We start from the raw sequence: 22,788 nt of genomic DNA on the forward strand, positions 1-22,788 counted from the left end.
AGGGCGGGCTGGGGGTGTAGTCACCCCTGGTGCGACGCGAGGCCCTATTGGCACGGAGGGCGGCACAGTTTGTCCTGGAGCCGCATGGTCACTGGAGCCAGGTTATGATAGCCAGGTACGGCCGGGCGGGCCTTGAGGGTCAGGGGATAGCCCGGCGGAGGAGATCCTTTATGTGGCGAGAGATTGAGAGGCATGTGCCTATGGTCCTAGCGCATTCGAGGTGGCTGATCGGTGATGGACAGAGTATTGATGTGCTGGCGGACCCATGGGTGGATGCACTTCCCTTGAGACTATGGCCGACGACTCTCTGTGCTGAGGCGGGGGAGGGTCTCCGAGTTTCCGATCTGCTCCGACCAGGAGGAGCCGAGTGGGATAGTGACAGGCTGGGCCAGCTGTTTGGAGAGCATCTAGTAGAGCGGGTCTGGTCGATTCCCCTTCCGGGGTCAGGAGGTCCAGATGTCAGAGTCTGGAGCACCACCAGTAGAGCGAGCATTGGGGTCGGCGATGTTACCCGGCTTATTCAGCCAGGTTCACAGTCGGGGCTAGATTGTGGTTGGGTGTGGAGGTTTGGGCTACACCAGAGGGTTGCTCTTTTCCTCTGGAAGGTGGCCTGGGCGCGATTGCCGACATGCTCAGAGCTGTGTAGACGCGGTATGGGCCTTTCACCCTTATGCCCGGACTGTGGGGTGGACGAGTCGGTGGATCATGTTCTATTCCACTGTGCATGGGCGAGAGGTGTTTGGAGGCTGACTGGGATACCGGAGGATACCTGGAGGAGTAGGGAGTTTTACTTGGAGGAGGTTCGGCTTTGGGCGGGTTCTACTCAGATGCGGGGATTGGCTATTAGGGCGTCCTGCACAGCGTACCAGATATGGCTGGCCAGGAACGCCCGGGTGTTTTGTCAGCGTCGGCTGTCCCTACGGTTTGTGATGGAGCGGGCCTGTGCTCAGGCGACAGAGATTATCCAGGCAGAGCCAGCTCATAGACCTTTGATAGCTCGGGACATCTGGGGATCCCATAGTGCTTCGGCAGCTCCACACAGGGTATTCTTTACCTGGGAGCCCCCACCCCCGAGTTTCCTCAAGGTCAATTTTGATGGTTCAGTCTTAGACGGTGGTAGGAGGGGAGGGGCCGGTTTTGTTGTTAGGGGCCCGAGGTCGGATGTGGTGGCAGCAGGGGGCCGTCAGATTTTTGATATCTCTGTCCCAAGGGCAGAGTTGCGAGCGGCCTGGTTGGGCTTGTCCTATGTGCGGCGAGTACTTCGGGCGAGTTCGGTCCTTCTGGAGGGCGACTCGGCTACGGTGATCAGCTAGATTCGTAGGGGCCCGGTCGGTCACGGAGATGCTCATCCTCTGCTTCGTGACATATGGATGATGGTGAGGGAGGGTGTTACGCTACAGGCTATGCATGTATATCGTGAGGCCAATGGGGCGGCCGATTGGGTGGCCGCGTTTGTTGCGAGCCACTCTGAAGGCACCCTATGGGCTGGGGAGAGAGAGATGCCCGGAGCTCTTCGGGACATTTTGTATTCTGACTCTTTAGGGTGTATTCGTACCCGTGAGGTATGAATAACCCGCTTAAGCAAAAAAAAAAAAAAAAAAAAAAAAAAAAAAAAAAAAAAAAAAAAAAAAGACTTTCTACTTAAGTAGAACGGTGCCTTTGGTCTGGGCGCAGACGGGCTTATATTGTGTTATTGGGCTGGATTGGTGCTCATGACGGCCTGGACCCGGCAAGTTTTTGGGCTTCCAAGTATTTACCTCGCAAGATGGGTTGGACTCGGATTGCCGCTAGGATATGCAATTCCAACCGTCGAATTAATTTTTCCGAATCAACGGCTGAGATAACACGACGCTAACAAACCTACAGGAGGGTTTAGGGTTTTGGCGCTTGGAGCTTGGGAGGGATTGGTGGACGGTGGTGCGGCAGCGTAAACCCAAGGGAGGGAGAGAGAGAGAGACAAAAAAAAAAAAAAACGAGCGAATTATAGCCTTTGAGAAGAGAACGAAAGGGAAGGGGCTACGTGCGTCGTCTCATCTCCGTTACCTTTGCCTTGGAAAATAACGGAGGACGCACTCTCTCTCTCTCTCTCTCGAAGAGAAGCCGTGAGATGATCGGAGGAAGATGATCCGAAGGGGCCTCCCGGGTTGCATCTGGACAGCGTCTGTTCGCTTTTCGTCGCCTCCCATATCTGGCGTCCGCTTTGCCTCCCGGTCCTCCGGCGAGCTTTAGGGCGAGGACTTCGTCTACGGCGAGCTCCCTCCTACTCCTCCTCCTCCCAAGGCCGCCTTGATCCCCACCCTTCTCCAGCCGCGGGTCGTCATCTACGATAGCGTCTGCCATCTCTGCCACCGAGGTTCCTCCTCCACTTGTATCTCCGAAGTTGCCTCTTTGTTTTTTTTTTAAATAAAAAAATAATTTTTCTATGATATAAAAATCGTGATGGATCGTATGGGTATTGCTCTGAATATGTTCGTTGATAGGATTCTTTGGTTTTTGATGCTCTTGCTGGATTAAAACCCTATTTCAGACTCTACTCAATGCATGTGGTTTGGGATTTCTCTCTTATGGTCATTGACCGGGATTATCTAATGCAAATTATATTACGAAAACCAAAATGGTTGATAGGCCTCCCAGCGAATTGCATTCGACTCTTTCCTTAATTATGTTTGTCTGTTGTTCTGGTCTTTTTTGGTTGGACCAAGTTTGCCATAATTTGGTTGGTTCAGATTGAGGTATTAAGCTTCCTCATCATATCAGGGCAGATTGTGAATTTCAGGGATAACATGACCGTCATGTTTGTTTCTGAGTCACTATTGCTTCCATCCTCTCTCCATGGTTGATTTGTTCCTTCATCGCTTGGTGTATATTTTACAAGTGAGTGTTTCTCTAGAAAGCATGCCTTGAAAGTATTATTCGTTATGTACCTGATGATTTATGATCTGGTATTCAAACTCTCTACTTGGTAAGGAGATCGGTCGTATGTTTCCACCAAATTAATGTGATTTCCTTTGTCTTGTTTTTTTTTTTTTTTGAGATAAAGGGAGGCTTAGCCACCCAATTTTTTATTCAAAAGAGATAATTTACAGAGTTAAGTTTGAGAGTATAGCAGATAACAAGAAGAAAATGAGAAGTATGATGGTACTTATTATTTCTAGGTGCTCCAATCAACATACCCCTGACATTACAATTTTTGCCATTACAAGATTACTTTAAGACATGTATTCTGCACATAACTTAGTATAAGCATCCATTATTTTGCTGATAATATCAAAATGCATATTGGAGGTCAAATGTATCAGTTAAAGCCATATGTGGTACCAGGGCACAAAAGTTGTACATATAAAAAGGGTTACAAATCAATTTCTAATTCACTGGCATTAAAAGTTTGAACTTGAAATTCTCATTGATGGATTTGATTCAAAAGGACTGACATGTATACATGTACATGAAGGTAAGGCGATTGTTTTATTCTCATAGGATTGCATCATAAGATCTTGCTCATGAAAGATCAGGCACTACAAAGATTGCTCTAAGGAACACCAGATAGTTGATACTATGGGCAAATCTGTTCATGTATGTGTTGCACAATGATGATTCTTCTTTTACTAAATAAGTGCTGGCAAAATTATCTTGATCATACTCTTTTTTTTTTTTGAATTTACAAATCAAACACAACCCCAGTGCACGAGTGAGTTAGAAAAGAGTTTCTACTAATCGTAAGTAGAACGATGCCTATGGTCTGGGCGCAGACGGGCTTATATTGTGTTATTGTGCTGGATTGGTGCTCATGACGGCCTGGACCCGGTCAAGTTTTTGGGCTTCCAAGTATTTACCTTGGAAGATGGGTTGGACTCGGATTGCCGCTAGGATATGCAATTCCAACCGTCGAATTTATTTTTCCGAATCAACGGCTGAGATAACACGGCGCTAACAAACCTACAGGAGGGTTTAGGGTTCTGGCGCTTGGAACTTGGGAGGGATTGGTGCTGCGGCAGCATAAACCCAAGGGAGGGAGAGAGAGAGAGAGAGACAAAATGAATCAAACGAGCGAATTATAGCCTTTGAGAAGAGCATCAAATGAGGTCAGGTATAGAAAATGCACTTGTATTGATGATTTGGATGCAAAAAAACAGATTTTTTTTGCCTTTACTTTTATTTTTATGTCTCTAATTATCATCACCCTCTCTTTAGTCATATGCTGGCTCTCTCGATCATTTCTTTTTTTTTTCAATACTTTTATCTTCTTGTGGATTTATAAAATTGCAGAGCTTCTATTGGATATTTTGTGGACTTCGGGAGTTGTTGTATTTCGATTTGGTTGCGTCTTATTTCTTCAAACCATATGGTTTTTCTGTGATTTTTTCGAAGCATGACGTAGGGTTCTTCATCGTCGTCTACAAATTTCAAAGCACTTCCTCGTCCATTTTTTTGTTTTCGTATTTACTTATATTCTCTTTATGTTTGGTTCTATGTTTCCTTTGAGGCGAATATATCTAGATTTTCGCCGTTTTATCTATCTAGACCTTACAGAATAATGGCGAAATCTTGTTCTTTGATGATATGCGGTTGATGTCTAATTTCTATTATTTTCGCAGGTCATTTACTCTTCAATGACGTAGTGTTGAAACCAAGCATATGAAGTGTTCGCTTAAATGTTTCTATGAACCCTCCTAGAAACCTCGACTTGAATTTAGATCAGTTTACGCCATTAGGACGGTAGGCCTGTCTCAGAATTCCCATGTTGAAGAGCGATAACAATAACATGCAGCACAACGGCCGGTCTGCTCGGCTTCCCAGGAAACGCTTCTACAGAGCTCGAGCCCACAGCAATCCTCTCAGCGACTCTCACTTCCCCATTCCCATCATCCCCGCCGATATGGACTATTCGCAACATTTCCCTTACTTCTTCCCCTCGAGGAGTTCTGATGATGACGATGGTAGCGCGCCACCCCGCAAGATTCGATTTGCCGACATTGGTTGTGGGTTTGGTGGGTTGCTTGTCGGCCTCTCCCCCCTCTTCCCTGACACTCTAATGATTGGAATGGAGCTCAGAGATAAGGTAAGAAAGGTTGCTTCGTTTATGTGTTCAGTTCAATTTAGCGGGTTGGTGTGCTGTTAAAATTTAATGACTTCATACAGGTTACTGAATATGTGAAAGAGCGGATATTGGCTTTGAGAGCTGCAAATCCGGGGCAGTATGAGAATATTTCAGTTGTTCGCACCAATTCTATGAAATATGTACCCAATTACTTTGAGAAGGGGCAGCTGTCAAAGATGTTCTTTCTGTTCCCGGATCCCCACTTCAAGGAGAAGAACCACCGGCGCCGGGTGATTAGCCTTCAGCTGCTCGATGAATACGCATATGCATTGGAGGTTGGAGGTATCATATACACAATTACGGATGTGGACGAGCTTGGAGATTGGATGAGATCTTGCTTGGAGGACCACCCTTTGTTCGAAGCTGTTCCAGAGGAAGAACTTGAAGCAGACCCTGTTGTTAGGTTGTTATCTTCTGCTACTGAGGAAGGCCAGAAGGTGGCGAGAAATGGGGGCCAGACATTCCGGGCTGTATACAGGCGCATATCAGAAAAGGAATAACCTGCTTCTGCTATAAAACAAAGGTTATCCACCTAGCCATTGGCCTTGCTGTCTTCTCGAGCTAAAGATATGCTGGATTGTTGGGTTGTATGATAGGTTTTGACGCTTGTAGTCCAGCTTCGCTGCTTTTGGGCTGAAGCTTGCCTCTTTTCTTTTGGGTTAGCATGTGATCTTCCTTATTTTGTTTATCATACATTGTTGCAGTCTTGACTTTATATTGCATGAATATTTTAAGCTGCTAATCGAACTGATCTGAATGACTCAGTCACTGGGTTCTCACAGGATTTTAATGACTAGAGAACTTCTCATGCGATTTATATTCCAAACAGTGGTATAGATTGATATCTAGTGGTGTTGCTTGATGGATCGGTTATCTTTTGATAGTATCGTTTATTATGAGCTATGTGGTAAATGAATACAGACATGGTAAATGGATAGAGATGATTATTGTCATGCAAATGGAGTTGAAAATGAATTCGGTCTTTGTCATGGCATTCCTGTGGAGTATTCATGTCTTCAGACATGGAGGAAAAAGTTTAGTTCTGTATGTTTTTGCCCCTGTGGAATATTATTTATTTCCATTTGGGTGTTGTTGTATATGTCCAAAATGTGTTGCAGTCTCCGCAATTTGGTGTATGTTGCAGGTTTCGAGCTTCGCAGCTTGACTGAGATCAGAGCTTGACTGAGATAATAGTCTAGCGTCGCATGGAGACTGTAACATCTGGTGCACGCTGGAGCTACCATTGTTGTGAAAATCCAGCTTGATGGGCATGTACAGGGTGGGAAAATTTGTGGAGATTAGCATCAGTGGAGCAACATATTTTTCCATGAAGTTGGCTTGAGTTATTTTATATTCTCAAGTCTCTCTTTCTGGCATGAGAGATTTGACCTACAACTAAGACTAAGCATTTGTTTTTTGGGTGATCGATCCGAGTTAAAAATTTCATTCACAAATTATCTTGATATTGGCTTCAAGATTTCCTTTTTCCTTGGTTATGGAGCATTATTTCTCTCTCCTTAATTGGAACAATTTGTGTTACTTAGAGAAGGTTGCAGAACTTGCCAATCCAAATTGGTCGAGCTGAAACATTTGTGGTGACAAGCATGAATCAGATTATTCATAACTCGGCCAATCATGACTGAATGGCTGCTGCGTTTTAAGAACAACATAACGCCCAAGTTTCTGGAATCAGTCTCGTCTAAAACCTAATGCATGTTCCGGTTGCTTCTGAAGTCATTATATCAGATTCATAATTTGTTTCCAATTGATACACGAAGAGATCTTTACCAAAAAATTGATACATAACAATGGCACTCATTCTCGAGCCAATTTTCCTCCTTCCAAAGCTTACATCAAGTCCATTATTCAGGCCACAGCATTGTTTTTCCTATGCTAAGATGATGTTAATCCAAAAATTTCTGTAAGAATTCTAAGTTTGAGTAGGAGGCAATTTAGATGCAAAAAATTGTTGCCCTTGCCCTTGAGCATGTGGTAGAGTAAATGTCCTACGTTTTTTTATTTCCCCACTTTTGGAGGAGTCTGCTAGGGAGGTTGTCAAGTCATTTTCAACATCCCCTAAACATTTGCATATGCCTGTTGAATAACCCTTCTTCCCACCTGATTGACAGCCAATAAGAGAATCATGGTTCTTCATTTAAAGGAGGCCATATTTGCTGTTGAAATCAATATGAACTCTAAATCCCACTTAATGAAATCGTTTTCGCTGGCCCATGCAGAAGAAGATGCCAACATAGCGCACAATAAAATATGCCTCCTCACTCAGCTATTTAATTTCAGTCCCTTAAAATTTTCAGCACAATGATCAGATTTTGACCACTATTTTTGGATTTCCATGTATGGCGATCAACATTTCCATGAGTTTTATCAATTGCCATGCTGCTTGTTGGCCCTCTCTTCATAGAATAGCAATTCCCACAAGTATTCAAAGTTTCAGCAAAATGTCCCGTTAGTCTTTCTTTTATATCTCCATTTATTGTATAAGCAGGGAGTTTCAAGGATCTCTGTTTGCTGGAACAAGTTTGAGTAGCTTAGCAAGCTCGTACGACTTGAAATCTCTCCCATAACATAAGCTTAGATCCAAAGGAATTTTTCCATCCTACAACATACAAAAACAAAGTATCATATGGTTAGCAAATAGCCAGCGGCTTCTCTAGTATCATGTGCCACTAAATATCTGTGCCCACTTTGTAAAAGAATCATTAGCTTACAGAAGAATATCAGATAAGAAATGACAGCTTGTTAAACTAAACCACAGATTTCTGAGATGTAGGGAAGTCGTGCACCTGCCTTGTCTAGTACTGGATGCTTACAGTGTAGATGCATGGAACCAAATACTAGGATACTATAAAAATGTCACCTGATGGATGAATAGAGCTGTCATCTAATTCGGTTTCATTTAGGGGCTCTTATGCTTTAGATATTTAGAACAAGGAATTAGGCTTGTTCAACCCAGATTGCTACATAACAGCTAGCATTAAAGCTGCCTCTTACCAGGCACTTGCATAAAAACTAACGAATACACAGCAGATAATGATGAAAAGTGTTGGTTTTATGCTATCCTATAGTACATAATTTGATCCATATCTCCTAGGCAGATCAATCACCAAAAGTACAGCATATAATGTTGACGATATTGCAAGGACCATACCAAGATGTCAGGCAAGCATCAGAACATCAGAGTCCATGCGTAAAAAATTATATCATGAAATAATAATAGGAGATATCGATGAATTTGTGTTTTGTAGTACATTTATAAGACCCAAATGCCGACTATATAATCATTTATACGTGGGAGCTAAATTTATTATATTAAGTATTCATATGTGTAGGTGGAATCATCATGAAAATGTATCCTTTGTATGAAAATTTTCGTAGAAAAGACTCCAATTTAATGATTGATAAGATTCTAAGCATGAATTGAAAGGACTAGGGATTAAATTGCTACTAGAGTAATGACCACTCTGCGCTTAATGCCGCTGCATTCTTACGACCACCTCATGTTTATCTATTAGCTGCCACCTCATGCTTTCTTTAGTGAGTTGCCATACCATTAGACTACCACCTCGTGCTTGAACTGTCACCTCATCTTTCTTAGGACAGCCATCATATGCTAATTCCTTTAAGCTTCCATATCAGGTTTGTTGCACCCCATGCTGAAGCAGCCACCTCATGCTAGAAGTTCAGCCACCTAGCTAACCAGGACATGGCAGCTAGGTACTAAACTGCGATGGCTAGACACCTCATGCTTAGAAGCCATTATAAATAGGAGGGTTCTGCTCTCTTTCCACTATTTTGCAGCTCTAGAAATCCCAGCCACCTATAGAAAGCAGCTAGTGAAGAAAAGAAATACAATAGAGAACAGCGGCGGGCTAGAGGAAAACAACGAGCTGTAGGGTAAAGCTCTGGAACATATTTCGCAGTGTCCTTATATAGTTGACGATCTATACTTTAGCAAATAATTGACAGATTTTATATGGATTCAGAATTTTATTTTCTATTCTTCACCATCTACAGACAGTCTAGAATTGTTATCTACAATTAAAGTTGAGGTAGCTTATAGATTCTAACTTCAGCAATGTGTTGGGTTGACTTAGTATCATATTAGGGTTGTATTACAAGGCAAGGTGTGTCATATACTAGAAGTAAAGTGAGAATATTGTAATGTGCCTATAGTAAAGGATATAAATGTGCGTATAATGAACTAGTTTGTATATTACGAGATGATTCAATGAAGTAGATCTTGGTTTGGCTTCAAGGTTATGTGTTGCACAAGTAAACAAATTAATAAATTTGGATGAGATTCAGCTTTGCTTTGTTTGATAAATGGCCATTTATTGTACAATTATTTAACTCGAAGTTTCAACTGACAATTTTGTGCTTCTGTGACGGTAAATTGAGAATTCAAGCCATTGCTTCATCTAGATTGGAGTCAGACTTGGGACTTGGCAGAGCAAGGCTCTAGTTACGACAAAATTAATAGTACAAAAGCTTATATTATATGATTCATCTTGTAAAGTTTTCCAGCTAAACAATATCTTCTAGAGGCTCCTAAATTCTCCACACAAAGTTTTTCATCTCCTTATAGCTTCAAGATTGATAATTGATATGCATGAACAAGGATTATGTAATACACCTTATGTTATATGAAGCAGAGAGTTGTTTCAAGCAGAACAGTTTTGAAACTATGTCAAGCAAGAAATGTAGAAACATTTGAGCATGAACTTGAACTTGTTCACCTGAGAGCTGGAAAAATGCAACTAACAATTCCAAAACGAAACCAAGCAGACAAACAAATTGCTTTTGGCTATGGGCAGGCTTTTGTTTGCATTAAGGACCAAAGACACACAAGCTGGGTGAAGTAACAGGTAGCAAGATGCTCATGCTTCAGAAACCTTCAGAAACCTGATTAATGTACCATTCTTCAAGATAACAAGTAAATAAACAATGAACTCCTGGGTTATTATCACAATTGAAAAATAGGCTGCTCATGGTGATGTTTTAGTATTATGTACATTTATTCATAATAGTCTGGACAACTAAAGAACTTATAAAGCATTTTAATGCTAGGATCAGTAATAGAATCTAAGCTTTTCAATGGTTACCTTATTTCTTCTTGTCTTATCAGCACCATTTACTAGCAGTAGTTTTGCAATATCCCTATTTCTACTTTGTATGGCAACATGCAACGGCGTCCAGCCATCCTGTATAGTGATTGCAAATAAAAAGTAAACATTTGGGCCACAAAACAGTAGAAAAAATTATGCCGATTCATATGACACTCACATTATCTGCAACATTTACATCAACTTTATATTTGATAAGTAACTTCACAGTTTGCATTGCACCAACTTGAACCGCATAATGCAGTGGTGTGGCACCATCCTATCAGAAGGATGGCAAACTTTGTAATTTAAATTTCACTGAGAACAATAGCATGTGGAGTTAGAAGTAGGAACTTTTTCTTACCCTATCCCTGATATGAGGATTTGCACCTTTCCGCAGAAGATGGCTAATAACAGCCTCCTTTTTACCAATCACTGCTTTATGAAGAGCAGTGAAACCATCCTGCGTCACCAAACCTACTCAAGCTCCATTGTTTTAGATGAGATAAATTACATTTTAATTTTTTAGACAGTTCATCTAGGGAATTAAAAACCTACCTTGTCCACAGAATCAATTTCAATACCAAGCTCCAGTAGTTTATCCATGAAAGGTATTTGCCCTGACAATGCCAGATTATGAAATGGGTTCCACTTCATCTGTATTAAATTATACAAGTAAGCAGTCAAATGGTTGATATTATCCTAACAAGGAATGAAAACACCAATTAGCTGCATCATATCATCTTTAGGGAAAAAAAATCATGAGATATGCTAGTTTATGCAACAATATTAAGATAGGAAACAACTGTTACATATGAGACCACTAGAATACTGTTTTATTTATGTATTTATGTATATGTCAAGAATAAAAGACACTTGGTTGGGGGGAAAAACACTTAACAGTCGATATTTTGCTGAGATCAGGACCTTCATTCTCTTGCAAAATAGCCTTCTCTTCTGGTTCTAACAGCAGTTCAACTTCTGCAAGAAGTAGGAAATAGATGGGCAGCCTACCATGGAAAGGGTAGAGCCAGAGCAATAAATAACAGCCTCACAGTTCTCCAAGTACGATCGGTAACTTGTCATAACTACAAAAGTGTCATCTAACTGCACTAGAGACTTATCCATAAATGGGTATACACATGGAAAAGGTACAAATGGTTAATGTTATCTTCCTTCTATGTCCTGATGCTTGGTATAAATAATAAAACATGTTTAAGAAAAGCAGAGAAAGTGATAAGTAAATAAAAGGAAAAAAAGAAGAGCAAAACATACATGAAAGCCTAAAAGAGAGAAACCATAATTAAACAAAACAAGAAGCCCACTTAGGGTCAGTTTGGACAGTAAATTAGCTTATCCATGTAAAATCTCTCATGTGAGTTGGAAGGTGTGAAGAGGAGGAATAGCAGAAGTTTTGAGCAAATGTGATAATCTAAAGCATCAGCCTCCATGTGGTATTCCACTAATTTGTAAAGAAACAAAAACAACAACGTTCCCAAACAGGCTATCAATATCGGGGGTGCCGCTTCTGTTGATTCCTCCTGTTTCTCTCTTTCTTCCCATTCTTTGCTAAGCATCTCCCACATGGCGTGGGAGATTGATACGGCGATCAGGAGTTCAAACAAGTCTTCAAGCGGACAGTAAAACTAATACCCAACAGCCAGTTCGGAAAAAAAAAACATCGGAAAACAAATCACTTGGCACAAGCAAATGAGAAAAACGCTGGTAGGCTAGAGAGAGAGAGAAAAAACCATGAGAAAACTTGCTGCACGCATTAATGCAAGCATATCACCGTAGAAACGCAATGGAGCATAACTAACTAATGGTTGAAAAGTTTCCCAATAAGAGCCTGAGAATTCAAAAGGCGGCAAAAATGACGCAAATGGATCCAGTTAGGCTTGAAATATATCTACTTGTTTTAATAGTGCACAGGCAGAACTAGCCCAATGCCGATGAAATAGTCACCTAAGATAGCACACCAGATAACCATTAGATGAAACAGTTTCAAGATTAGTTCATCTTTTTCTAACTGAAGCTTAAAATACTTTTCAAAACCGATTCCATTTTGTTAAAAATACTAGTCTAAATGGGTTGGGAAAACACAGCCAACCTCCTATTTCCGCATCGAAGTACAATTTTGACGAGGAAGGAACAGAGATTAGGGTACGAAACCTTTCACAAGCTCCTCCTCGTATGCAGAGGTCGTAGATTTATTAGCATTATTACCAAGATAAGAAGGCTCCGCTTCTCTTTCAACTCCTCGTTCCTCCTCTTCTCGATCCATCTCCTCGTAATCGCTTCCGTACCCATCATCTGGGTCCTCCCAGAAACCTTCCGCGTCCCGTTTCGACCGGGCGCCGGAGCTCGGCCTCGCCAAATTCACCAGAGAAGAAGAAACCCTAGGAACCGGCAGCGGAGTAAGCGAGAGAGAAGAAGAATTTGGAGCTCGGAGTGGTTCGCCGCTCCGAAGAGCAACGAAGGGGTAGAGGCCAGGGAGGCGGGGAGAGGATAACGCGGCTCCCGCCAACATCTTCTTCAGTTTTGGGTCTTCCGGCCGGGTTGGGGCAAGTCGGTTTTGCCGTCCTGCAGTAGCCAGTAGAACTCTGATTAACGGTCCCATGCAATCCCGGTAACTTAACACCGCCGTTGGCCGCTCTAGCGTATATATATAACTATTGCTCAATACTTACAAAAGTTTCTCTAAAAATGTCGTGCTCTCTTGCCTTTACGTTCATTTTCTTTTTCTCGACCCTATTAATTATATTCGTACTAAAATTATGCGAACAACTATTGTACCAAAAAAATAAAAAAAAGCATGCTATTTGCGAAAACAAGATGGCTAGAGACGTCCGCTCCATAAATAACTTGATCGAGCTCCTCTAATATAAAAAAAAATAAAGCAAGACTAAATTTCAAGTTCAAATAGTGACTAAACCAGGCTGGACTTGAATAATAACATAATATTTTCTTAAAAAGTATGCTAAAATTAAAAAACGTTTGATGTAGATAGTTATGTGTAATATAATGGCACAATAGAGATAAGGGAAAGTTCCAGAAAATTGTTGTAATTTTTCACTTGCCATGCCCACCGCAAGAAAAAAGTAAAACTAAAAGTCGAAACTAGATTATACAGTTCAGGTTGGTTGATTAAATTTTTCAATAAATTGAAAATTGAAGCTAAATTGGATTAATGCCGAGCTAAATTGAAGCGGTCCGTATTGCAGTCGGGTCAGCTTGGCTCGTCCTCATCATCCCTGGCTCCTCTCGCATCGCGCGCATAGCGCTGCGCTGGCCCAGCAACCCCTTTCGGACATACAAGCGGCACCAACTTGGGAGGTGACCGTAACCTGCGGGAACGAAAGGGAAGGGGCTACGTGCGTCGACTCATCTCCGTTACCTTTGCCTTGGAAAATAACGGAGGACGCACTCTCTCTCTCTCTCTCTCGAAGAGAAGCCGCGAGATGATCGGAGGAAGATGATCCGAAGGGGCCTCCCGGGTTGCATCTGGACAGCAACAGCAGCAGCGAGAAGGGCGTCGTCTCCTCGCTTCTCGTGGCCTCCCATATCTGGCGTCCGCTTTGCCTCCCGGTCCTCCGGCGAGCTTTCGGACGAGGACTTCGTATACAGCGAGCTCCCTCCTACTCCTCCTCCTCCCAAGGCCGCCTCGATCCCCACCCTTCTCCAGCCGCGGGTCGTCATCTACGATGGCGTCTGCCATCTCTGCCACCGAGGTTCCTTCTCCACTTGTATCTCCGAAGTTGCCCCTTTGTTTTCTTTTTTTAAAAAATAATTTTTGTATGTTATAAAAGTCGTGATGGATCGTATGGGTATTGCTCTGAATATGTTCGTTGATAGGATTCTTTGGTTTTTGATGTTCTTGCTGGATTAAAACCCTATTTCAGACTCTACTCAATGCATGCGGTTTGGGATTTCTTTCTTATGGTCATTGACAGGGATTATCTAATGCAAATTATATTACGAAAACCAAAATGGTTGATAGGCCTCCCAGCGAATTGCATTCGACTCTTTCCTTAATTATGTTTGTCTGTATTTCTGGTCTTTTTTGGTTGGACCAAGTTTGCCATAATTTGGTTGGTTCAGATTGAGGTATTAAGCTTCCTCATCATATCAGGGCAGATTGTGAAATTCCGGGATAACATGACCGTCATGTTTGTTTCTGAGTCACTATTGCTTCCATCCTCTCTCCATGGTTGATTTGTTCCTTCATCGCTTGGTGTATATTTTACAAGTGAGTGTTTCTCTGGAAAGCATGCCTTGAAAGTATTATTCGTTATGTACCTGACGATTTATGATCTGGTATTTAAACTCTCTACTTGGTAAGGAGATCGGTCGTATGTTTCCACCAAATTAATGTGATTTCCTTTGTCTTTTTTTTTTTTTGAGATAAAGGGAGGCTTAGCCACCCAAATTTTTATTCGAAAGAGATAATTTACCGAGCTAAGTTTGAGAGTATAGCAGATAACAAGAAGAAAATGAGAAGTATGATGGTACTTATTATTTCTAGGTGCTCCAATCAACATACCCCTGATATTACATTTTTTGCCATTACAAGATTACTTTAAGACATGTATTCTGCACATAACTTAGTATAAGCATCCATTATTTTGCTGATAATTCGATATTCCATGCTTATAGAAATTTGCTCTCTTGGAGTTCTTGCTTAGGAATAAGCATTCTTTGGCTTGAAGATCTGCATCTGGAATTGTTAATGTGATCAGCTTTGCCTCCTCTTTTATCAAGATATGATTCAAAAATGGAATCGAAGTACTTGCAGATCTAACCATTAAAACTTGGTCTGTAGCAAGATAACCTATGGTCTTAAGACCAACTGACTTGTAGTTAGGAAGATCACCATTCTTGTGCTAATTATGCTGAAATCTATCCATGCAATCAAGGCCTATCAAAGTGCATATTGGAGGTCAAATGTATCAGTTAAAGCGGTATGTGGTACCAGCCTACCAGGGCACAAAAGTTGTACATATAAAAAGGGTTACAAATCAATTTCTAAATCACTGGCATTAAAAGTTTGAACTTGAAATTCTCATTGATGGATTTGATTCAAAAGGACAGACATGTATACATGTACATGAAGGTAAGGGGATTGTTTTATGCTCATAGGATTGCATCATAAGATCTTGCTCATGAAAGATCAGGCACTACAAAGATTGCTATAAGGAACACCACATAGTTGATACTATGGGCAAATCTGTTCATGTATGTGTTGCACAATGATGATTCTTCTTTTACTAAATAAGTGCTGGCAAAATTATCTTGATCATTTTCATAAATATCACTTCTAGGAACCTTTTGGAAATGATGGTTCAAACATGTGATCGTTTCTCTTTAAAGAAAGTTTCGAAACTTTTGTTTTGCCCTATGCTACTTTTTGCTTACATGGTTCCATGTAACTGTCTCAAAAATTCTAGATTTCTACCAAGTGCTTTTTTCCTAAGGTATGGGTTTGAACTTCTAAAATTTCCATATAGTTTACTTTTTGTTGTTTCATAAAAAGTTCAAACCTAATGTCACAATTATCTGCACTGCAGGAGTAAAGTGGGTGATCAAGGTTGACAAGTATGAAAAAATTAAGTTCTGCTGTCTCCAGTCCAAGGCTGCTGAACCATACTTGAGGTTATGTGGTGTTGATCGGGAAGATGTACTTCGACGTTTTCTATTCATTGAAGGGCCTGAAGCATATTATGAAGGTTCCACAGGTTAGCATGTCCAATATCACTGAAATAACAATGTTAATGATCATTAGATTTTAAATTCTTCTACCTTAGGAAGGGTTTTAGTAAGATAATCTTCTGTCCTCTAGGATTTGATATTTCCTTGCATGCATATGCATTTAATAAAATGAAAAACCATGCATGCTTCTACTGAACTTTTTGTTTGAATTTTTGTGATCCATCAAATAGTACTTGCAATTTAAGTTTTTATTTGTTCATGTGGTAAAAAAAAATGTTCAGTTTGTGCATGAGAAAGAACAGAGCTGAAGCACTTATTAAAAAATAAATCAGTTATAATTCCTATAAACATCAAAAATGAAATTAAGGAACATGGCTAAAAGCATATTCAGTAGTACATATTCATTGTTATAGTAATTCCATACTTAACTATAGATGCCATTAGGTACATTGTGAGCTGGGTATTCTTAACATGATTTGACCTCAAACCCAAATATTGGACCTGTGTGTTGGCTACGGTACATAGCATTTTGTCAAGGGACTGTTTGGTTCTGGAATAGAGTTATCCTAGAAAAGTAGAAAAGGAGGATAGAGTTGAGGAATAGTGAAGGAATAACTCAACGTTACCATTTTGGCGGCATTTCTTTTCTTATTTGGTGGGATAAGTTAGTAAAAGCTTTTTTCAAAATCCCAAATATGAACTCCCTTGAATCTAGGTAAGTTTTGGTGTTTGGTAAGGAGGAATTAGCTTGAAAAAATGATTCTTTTTTCCAGGTTAGTCCACTTTATCCCACAGACAAATAGGGCCTAAAATATCACTAGTACGAGATGTTAGAGGAATGTGTTTCTCTACACACTATGCGGCTTCTGAGGGCCTGATATGAGGTGGCCACCTTTTAGGGGTAATGGCCAGTTAATGTATTTCTCTGATAAAGATTATATGTGAACTTTGTATGAATTGCCCAAGTATTATGAGACCCAATATCATATAATGGAATAAAATAAGCACGAAGGTCCAATGTATGATGCTAATATGTTTATCAGTAAGGTTGATTTCCTTAAATATGACATTCATTTTGACTCTTGTTTTTTTTTTTGGGGGGGGGGGGATATCTTAGATATTCATATGAAATTTCTAACTGCCTGATATTTCCACCCATTGACACAAAAACCTTGAAAGCTTGAGTCACATGCACACAGACAGATGCAGGACACCCACATAGACAACCAGGCATGCACTTTGTTGTGGTGAGGCCTCTATAAAACCAGTGAAAATTAACCATGGACATTTCAAATTGAAGACTTGTGCTTTTGATAATGATCTATAATATCTAAAATACCTACACATTCAAACTGCCAAAATAATGCAAATCAGAGTCAGTAGACTCCAACTATGGACTTGGAATTGCGAGAAGCACTAAAACTGCTGAAACCAAACAAAGATCGACTTTTCCAGCCTTAAGCTGGATTCTGCATCCAAGTCTATTTAAAGGATATCGCAACTCTTCTAACAGAAGTTTTGTGGTACCTTGAAATTGTCTGATTGGAGAAATCAATTTCTCGTTTGATGCTTTATTATACTTGTGCCCACTGCTTCCCCTCCTTAAACTGAAAGATCTTCAGTCACTATTGCCTACACATGTATGAGGTTTCATAACAGATATCTGGGCATCCAAGCATCTCCTATGTTTATGCATATGATGTTCACAGGATTAAATGTTTCTTATAGCATATGAGATAACATTTGTGCTAGTATTTTCTGTCATTTTTATTTTCAAATGCAACTACAACTGACTTTCACATTGGATGAGATGCAGCTTCCCTGAAAGTAGCATCATACTTGCCATTTCCTTACTCAGTTCTAAGCTCCTTGCTGATCATCCCTGCCCCGCTAAGAGATGCAGTCTATGATTATGTTGCAAAACATCGCTATGATTGGTTTGGGAAGGAGGAAGAGTGCATTGTCATGCGGGATAAAGAGCTTCTTGAACGTTTTATCGACCGGGATGAGATGCTGGGAGGGGGGGATGACAGGAGTTTCTTTTGAAGTCGACTAATTCTCAGTTTCGAGTATCTTCACAGTCCTCGTCGATCAAGATCCATTTGGATGAGAGATGATTTGCTGACCTGGTAGTCCATTTTCTTGACCGCTACACAGGGGGGCAGTACTTCTAACAAATCTCTTGGAATCTTTTGACAAACCTGTGGTGTCCATGCGAAATATTTAGCATTCCTCTTTTGACTGATAGATATATATACTCACATGCTGTGCTTTTTGCCATAGAATTAAATGTTAGCCCCTACATTAACTTCTGATTTATTTTTAAATTGGTTTAGACAATCTTTGTCCAGAGCCTTACTGTAAAATGATGTTCTTATGTAGCATGCAACAGAATCCTGTTCGCATGTGGTCCTTTTGCTGAGCAGCTACCCATAGCCTAAATTGGATGAGAGGCTGCCAGTTCTCTGGCTGGAATATAATTATACTGAGGTTTTTATGCCTTGTGACAGGTCAAAATTTGTGAGACATTACCTTGAAATGAAAAGTCTGAAATAATATAAATAAAAGTCAGATGTCCTTACTCGGTTTTTCCAGCCAACAACATCATGCATTTCATGGGGAAGTAAATCTTATTTTGTGATAATGGTTTCCTTCCTTCGTTGCAACGTCTTAAAGTGATTTTGGCAGGTGTAAACCTTATGGATTGACGAAATATGCTTTTAAAAATTGCTGTAGCTAAGCTTTCGAGAATTGGTGTAGCTCGAGTATCTTTGATGTCTCACTTTTCTGTCTCTGGTGACCGAAAGGAAGAAGAATTGAGTACATTTTGTTAAGATAGCAAGCTGATGTCCAAGTGCAGGAGCTTTCTAACTGAAAATGAAAGCATTTCGCATGAGGAACTATTTTTTGAGGAATGTTTATTACAAGATCAGGGACTCTTCATGGAAGGAAAGGAGTGCTCTTCCATGCTCTGCAGTCATTTCCTAAATTACATTATATCAACTCTGATAAGAACATTCCAAGATATGGTCTTATTGGAAGAGCAATATTTGTGAAAATTGTTGCTGCATTCGCTGGTTTGCTTGGTTCGAGTTCATTTTTTACTCACTTTATTTATATTTATTCAAACGATTCGCTATTTGAATTTAAATTGATATAATAAAAGTTTGTCGATAACAAATTTGGATTTACTTTAGCGTGTCATATACTTGAAACCTTTTATACAGAATTCCTCATTCACCAATCTTTTAGTACCACACTGCAGGCAAATTAGGTAGGCATAGTCCCCACCACCATTCAACCAAGATGACACCGCATCCATCAACGAAGCCTAACATGGCAACAGCAAAAAGTTCCCTAGAATTTGCCTCTTTACTACCTACTCCAGTTACATATCTGATTCACCACAGTGGATGCTATATAGTTTAAATATTTGATTCAGTGCAGTGAAAGGCTTATGGGAGGTCATGTTAAGGGTCACCATCTCCTGTCTCTCCTGTCTCTCCTGTCAATATGCTTTTGAGCCCAGATGACCGCGGCACGTGCGGCTTGACATGCCCCTCGAAGTCCCTTTTTCTCTAATGGCATCAGCCATGACGATGAAGGGAATAACCAAGAGAGTCCCTGGGCCACCATACTCTGTGTACAAGAAGTTGCTCAAGATCTGCAAGTTTCACCAGCAACAGAATGCCTCTGAAACATGACCGGATGAGTCAACTATTTTATTAAAAACACTAACTTGCAAATTTACTACTTTTTTTATTAAAAATTTGTTACTGAAAGCAAGCCTCCTGCTACTTAAATCGTTTGCAGACTATCAACCAGTCTCCAGAATCCATGACAGGCATCATAAGGTGTTTAACTTCACTCAACAATGGACAACCAGGGCTGCTGGCAATCCAAACTAGAATTGTTCACTGGAGATCCATGTAAAGAAGCAATTTTTTTCAACAAACTTTCCAGGTTTTCATATCTGTGGTATAAAAGTCTGCAGATGCCATGATTCTTAATGCACGAGGTGTACCCAATCAAAGATGGGGAAAATCAACATTCTTGAATTATAACAACTGTATTCATATATATGGGTTCAGGGTTCTTGCACAGATTCCTCTCATGAGGTTCCAGCCAAGGATAACCAAGTACATCAAACACCTCCTTTTCTGATCTACAATTCACGCTTGTGCCTGACTTGATCCCCTACAGAGGAGGGGGAAAATGGTCCGGTATACAAAAGCTTACCGTATGCAATTTCATTTTTCGCGGAGAAACCAATAGATTTAACCATTTTCTAGCAGTGGCCCGAGTAGCCAGATAAAGTCCTGTATCATTTAGTCTATATCCTTTGGATTCTGCTAATAATCTCAACCTGCATCCAGTATAATAATCAGAAGTGTTTTTTCTTGATCATATGTAGTTACCAATCTACGGAGATATAGAGGGAAAGCAGGAAGCATATTGATATTTTTCAACATGTTGATGTCTCTCGTGCAACTGAAAAAAAGTTGATAATCTGACCACTGATAGAATATATGACTATATTGACCATGGATCAACAGGAAAATACCAATCAAATAACAAGTTAGGCATAAAGATTAATGGCCTGTTCTTGTGTATGCATGTATGTAAACAAGCATTCAATTCTTCTTCTTTTTTTCCCCTCTACAAGATCTACAAGTCAATGCATCCACTAGCATATCAGTTTTGTATCAGCATCATTATTTGAGAATCTTTATCTCTTGCATGTAAGATAAATAACGAGGAATGGCTTCATAAAAAATTGAAGCATATAGAATCATACTGCCTATTTAGTACATTGTTGCCAGTCCATGCTATCAATCCAAAGGCATAATTATTCCTTGGGTATACCTTCCAGCATAGAAGCAGCTCCAATTAGAATCAGCTTGCAAATACCATCAGGCAGTTCAGAAAATGGTAGAAAATATAAGGACAGCAACCATGCAGGAATTAATTTGAGAAATTTCATTTTCTGAATTTGTAGAGAGTTAATAGTAATGTGATTTTCAAAATCACATTTCCTTTATCTTAATATATACCCCTCTACAGAAATATCCAAAGCTTTCACCTCATTAGAGTTTCTTGGTTCCATATGGTAATAGATGAAACCCGACACAACAAATTGCGGATATTAACAACTTGGAAGCTTTCAATTTTAACAAATATATGTTAAAATTAACATATATACCTAGAACCTGGAGACTAGTATTCAAATTTCAGTAATTTAATATCAGATGCTATATATACTATCAGTAAGCTTGATTCCATCGGTGTGATGTTATGCTACTGTATTATGGTGATGTAACCTTTCAATTATTTGTCTGGCAAGCCTGACTAGGATTTTGAAATTCATCTCTACGATTGACTATGTGGATTAACTTTTGTTGTTTCCTTGTCCTATTGAAGAGTAGAGCTGATTTTGATTACCAACTTCACAAGTGGCTTTAACACTCTATTTATATCTCTCTTGTAGGTAGCACTGGAGGCTTGTGACGGTGTCTTCCCTCAAGATAAATTGAAGCTTTATTTCAGGAGGACTAAAGGAGCTCGAAAATGGAAGGGAATTAATGTTTAATCTTCTACACTTAAGAAGCTCAATTCGGACTTAAAAAGGCTAAGCATGCAAGTCCACTAGAGGAGGTGGTGATTTTGAGAGTGGTAAAAGAAGGCCTAATACATGCACTTGAAAAACCTAGAATTCAAGACATTAGCAATAAATAATAGAATGCATGCATACAAAAACATATATACCCTCGAATACAAGGGCATAAATAGCATATAACCAGGCACTCTATTTCAATATGATGTAGACACATCGATGATTGAAATGCTTTCAGGCTATGGATGCAACATAATACAGACACGATATGAAAAATTTTCAAAAAATGGGGTACAAATATGGCAAATAATAACTACTACATAAGGAACTATTTTATATATGAAAAATATTAATTTTTGCTTAGTTTATTAGAACTTTATAGTTCCACTCTCTCTCTCTCTCTCACCCTCAGTTAGAGCGACTATGAACAGAGTCAGAGGGGGTTTTGCTTACCTTTCTGGATCATGGATCAAGGTCCTGAACCTATCCAAACTTACCCCATGAATAGACAACCTCCAAAAGTATTTGGAACATGTCTAAAAAGTATTTTGACTGCAAATGGGGACTTAAGACAGCCCAAGGCGAACTGGACCAGATGGAGCTTTAGGCTCATTAGTTTATAATTTGGGTTAGTTCATGCCTTAAAATTGGCCCAAAGCCAAGATTGGACAAATCCTAGCTTGGACGAAGCTCGACTCGAAGCTCAATTTATCCATTTCGAATCAATAGTTAGGCTCACTTCTTGATTAGTAAAATCCAAACTCTGCGTTCTCCCATTCCTTACCCATTCCCCTCCTACCTCCTCCCTCTTAGATAAGCATCCTATATTTCCATTGGTCGCCCCTCCATCCAGTGCAAGCACCACTAAAGCAATTGTCACAACTCAAGACCTCATCCAAAAAGGCTAACCGGAAGATATTCTTTAGGTTCCTCAATCCTGTATAAGTACCCAAGATCACTTTGGCAAATAACCGATGTGGGACTAAACACACGCCCGTACGGATTCTCACATACTTCTTCTAAAAGTTCAAATTTAATCATAAGCACCACAATTGGCCCGTGGCCAGCCTTCATGAACCCGTGCTACAGTGTCCTCTAGTCCATATAGACTATAGGCCGTATTCGCTCTGATACCATTTGTCACAACCCAAGACAACACCCAAAAAAGGTATATAAGTATCCAAGATTTCCTCAGCGAATAACCGATGTGGAAATAAACACATGTCTGTACGGATCCTCTCAGC

General features: G+C 40.2%; 3 protein-coding genes across 4 annotated transcripts; 2 read left to right on the plus strand and 1 right to left on the minus strand.

The window, feature by feature from the left end:
* The first annotated feature begins 1,916 nt into the window (after positions 1-1,916).
* LOC120106400 (tRNA (guanine-N(7)-)-methyltransferase-like) lies at positions 1,917-5,862 on the plus strand. The gene is made up of 3 exons (XM_039119400.1): positions 1,917-2,353; positions 4,596-5,059; positions 5,140-5,862. Exons 2-3 carry the CDS (start codon positions 4,739-4,741, stop codon positions 5,596-5,598), a joined length of 780 nt encoding a protein of 259 aa, XP_038975328.1. The 5' UTR covers positions 1,917-2,353; positions 4,596-4,738; the 3' UTR covers positions 5,599-5,862.
* Positions 5,863-7,220: 1,358 nt separating this feature from the next.
* On the minus strand, positions 7,221-12,823 carry LOC120106401 (ankyrin repeat domain-containing protein EMB506, chloroplastic-like). Of its 2 annotated transcripts, none has more exons than XM_039119401.1 (7): positions 12,394-12,823; positions 11,123-11,202; positions 10,780-10,878; positions 10,586-10,684; positions 10,403-10,501; positions 10,222-10,320; positions 7,221-7,715 (listed from the first exon to the last, which is right to left on the minus strand). In XM_039119401.1, the coding sequence occupies exons 1-7, from the start codon at positions 12,749-12,751 to the stop codon at positions 7,611-7,613; spliced, it is 939 nt and encodes a 312-aa protein (XP_038975329.1). In that variant the 5' UTR covers positions 12,752-12,823; the 3' UTR covers positions 7,221-7,610. The 2 variants fall into 2 exon arrangements, with proteins under 2 accessions (XP_038975329.1, XP_038975330.1); XM_039119402.1 differs by lacking the exon at positions 7,221-7,715 and adding an exon at positions 7,767-7,976.
* A 738-nt stretch (positions 12,824-13,561) lies between these two features.
* On the plus strand, positions 13,562-18,274 carry LOC120106402 (uncharacterized protein YuxK-like). The gene is made up of 3 exons (XM_039119403.1): positions 13,562-13,952; positions 15,789-15,956; positions 17,747-18,274. The coding sequence occupies exons 1-3, from the start codon at positions 13,697-13,699 to the stop codon at positions 17,974-17,976; spliced, it is 654 nt and encodes a 217-aa protein (XP_038975331.1). The 5' UTR covers positions 13,562-13,696; the 3' UTR covers positions 17,977-18,274.
* The last annotated feature ends 4,514 nt before the right edge of the window (positions 18,275-22,788 follow it).

This window comes from Phoenix dactylifera, unplaced genomic scaffold (genome assembly GCF_009389715.1).
Source record: "Phoenix dactylifera cultivar Barhee BC4 unplaced genomic scaffold, palm_55x_up_171113_PBpolish2nd_filt_p 000544F, whole genome shotgun sequence".
Classification (NCBI taxonomy): domain Eukaryota; kingdom Viridiplantae; phylum Streptophyta; class Magnoliopsida; order Arecales; family Arecaceae; genus Phoenix; species Phoenix dactylifera.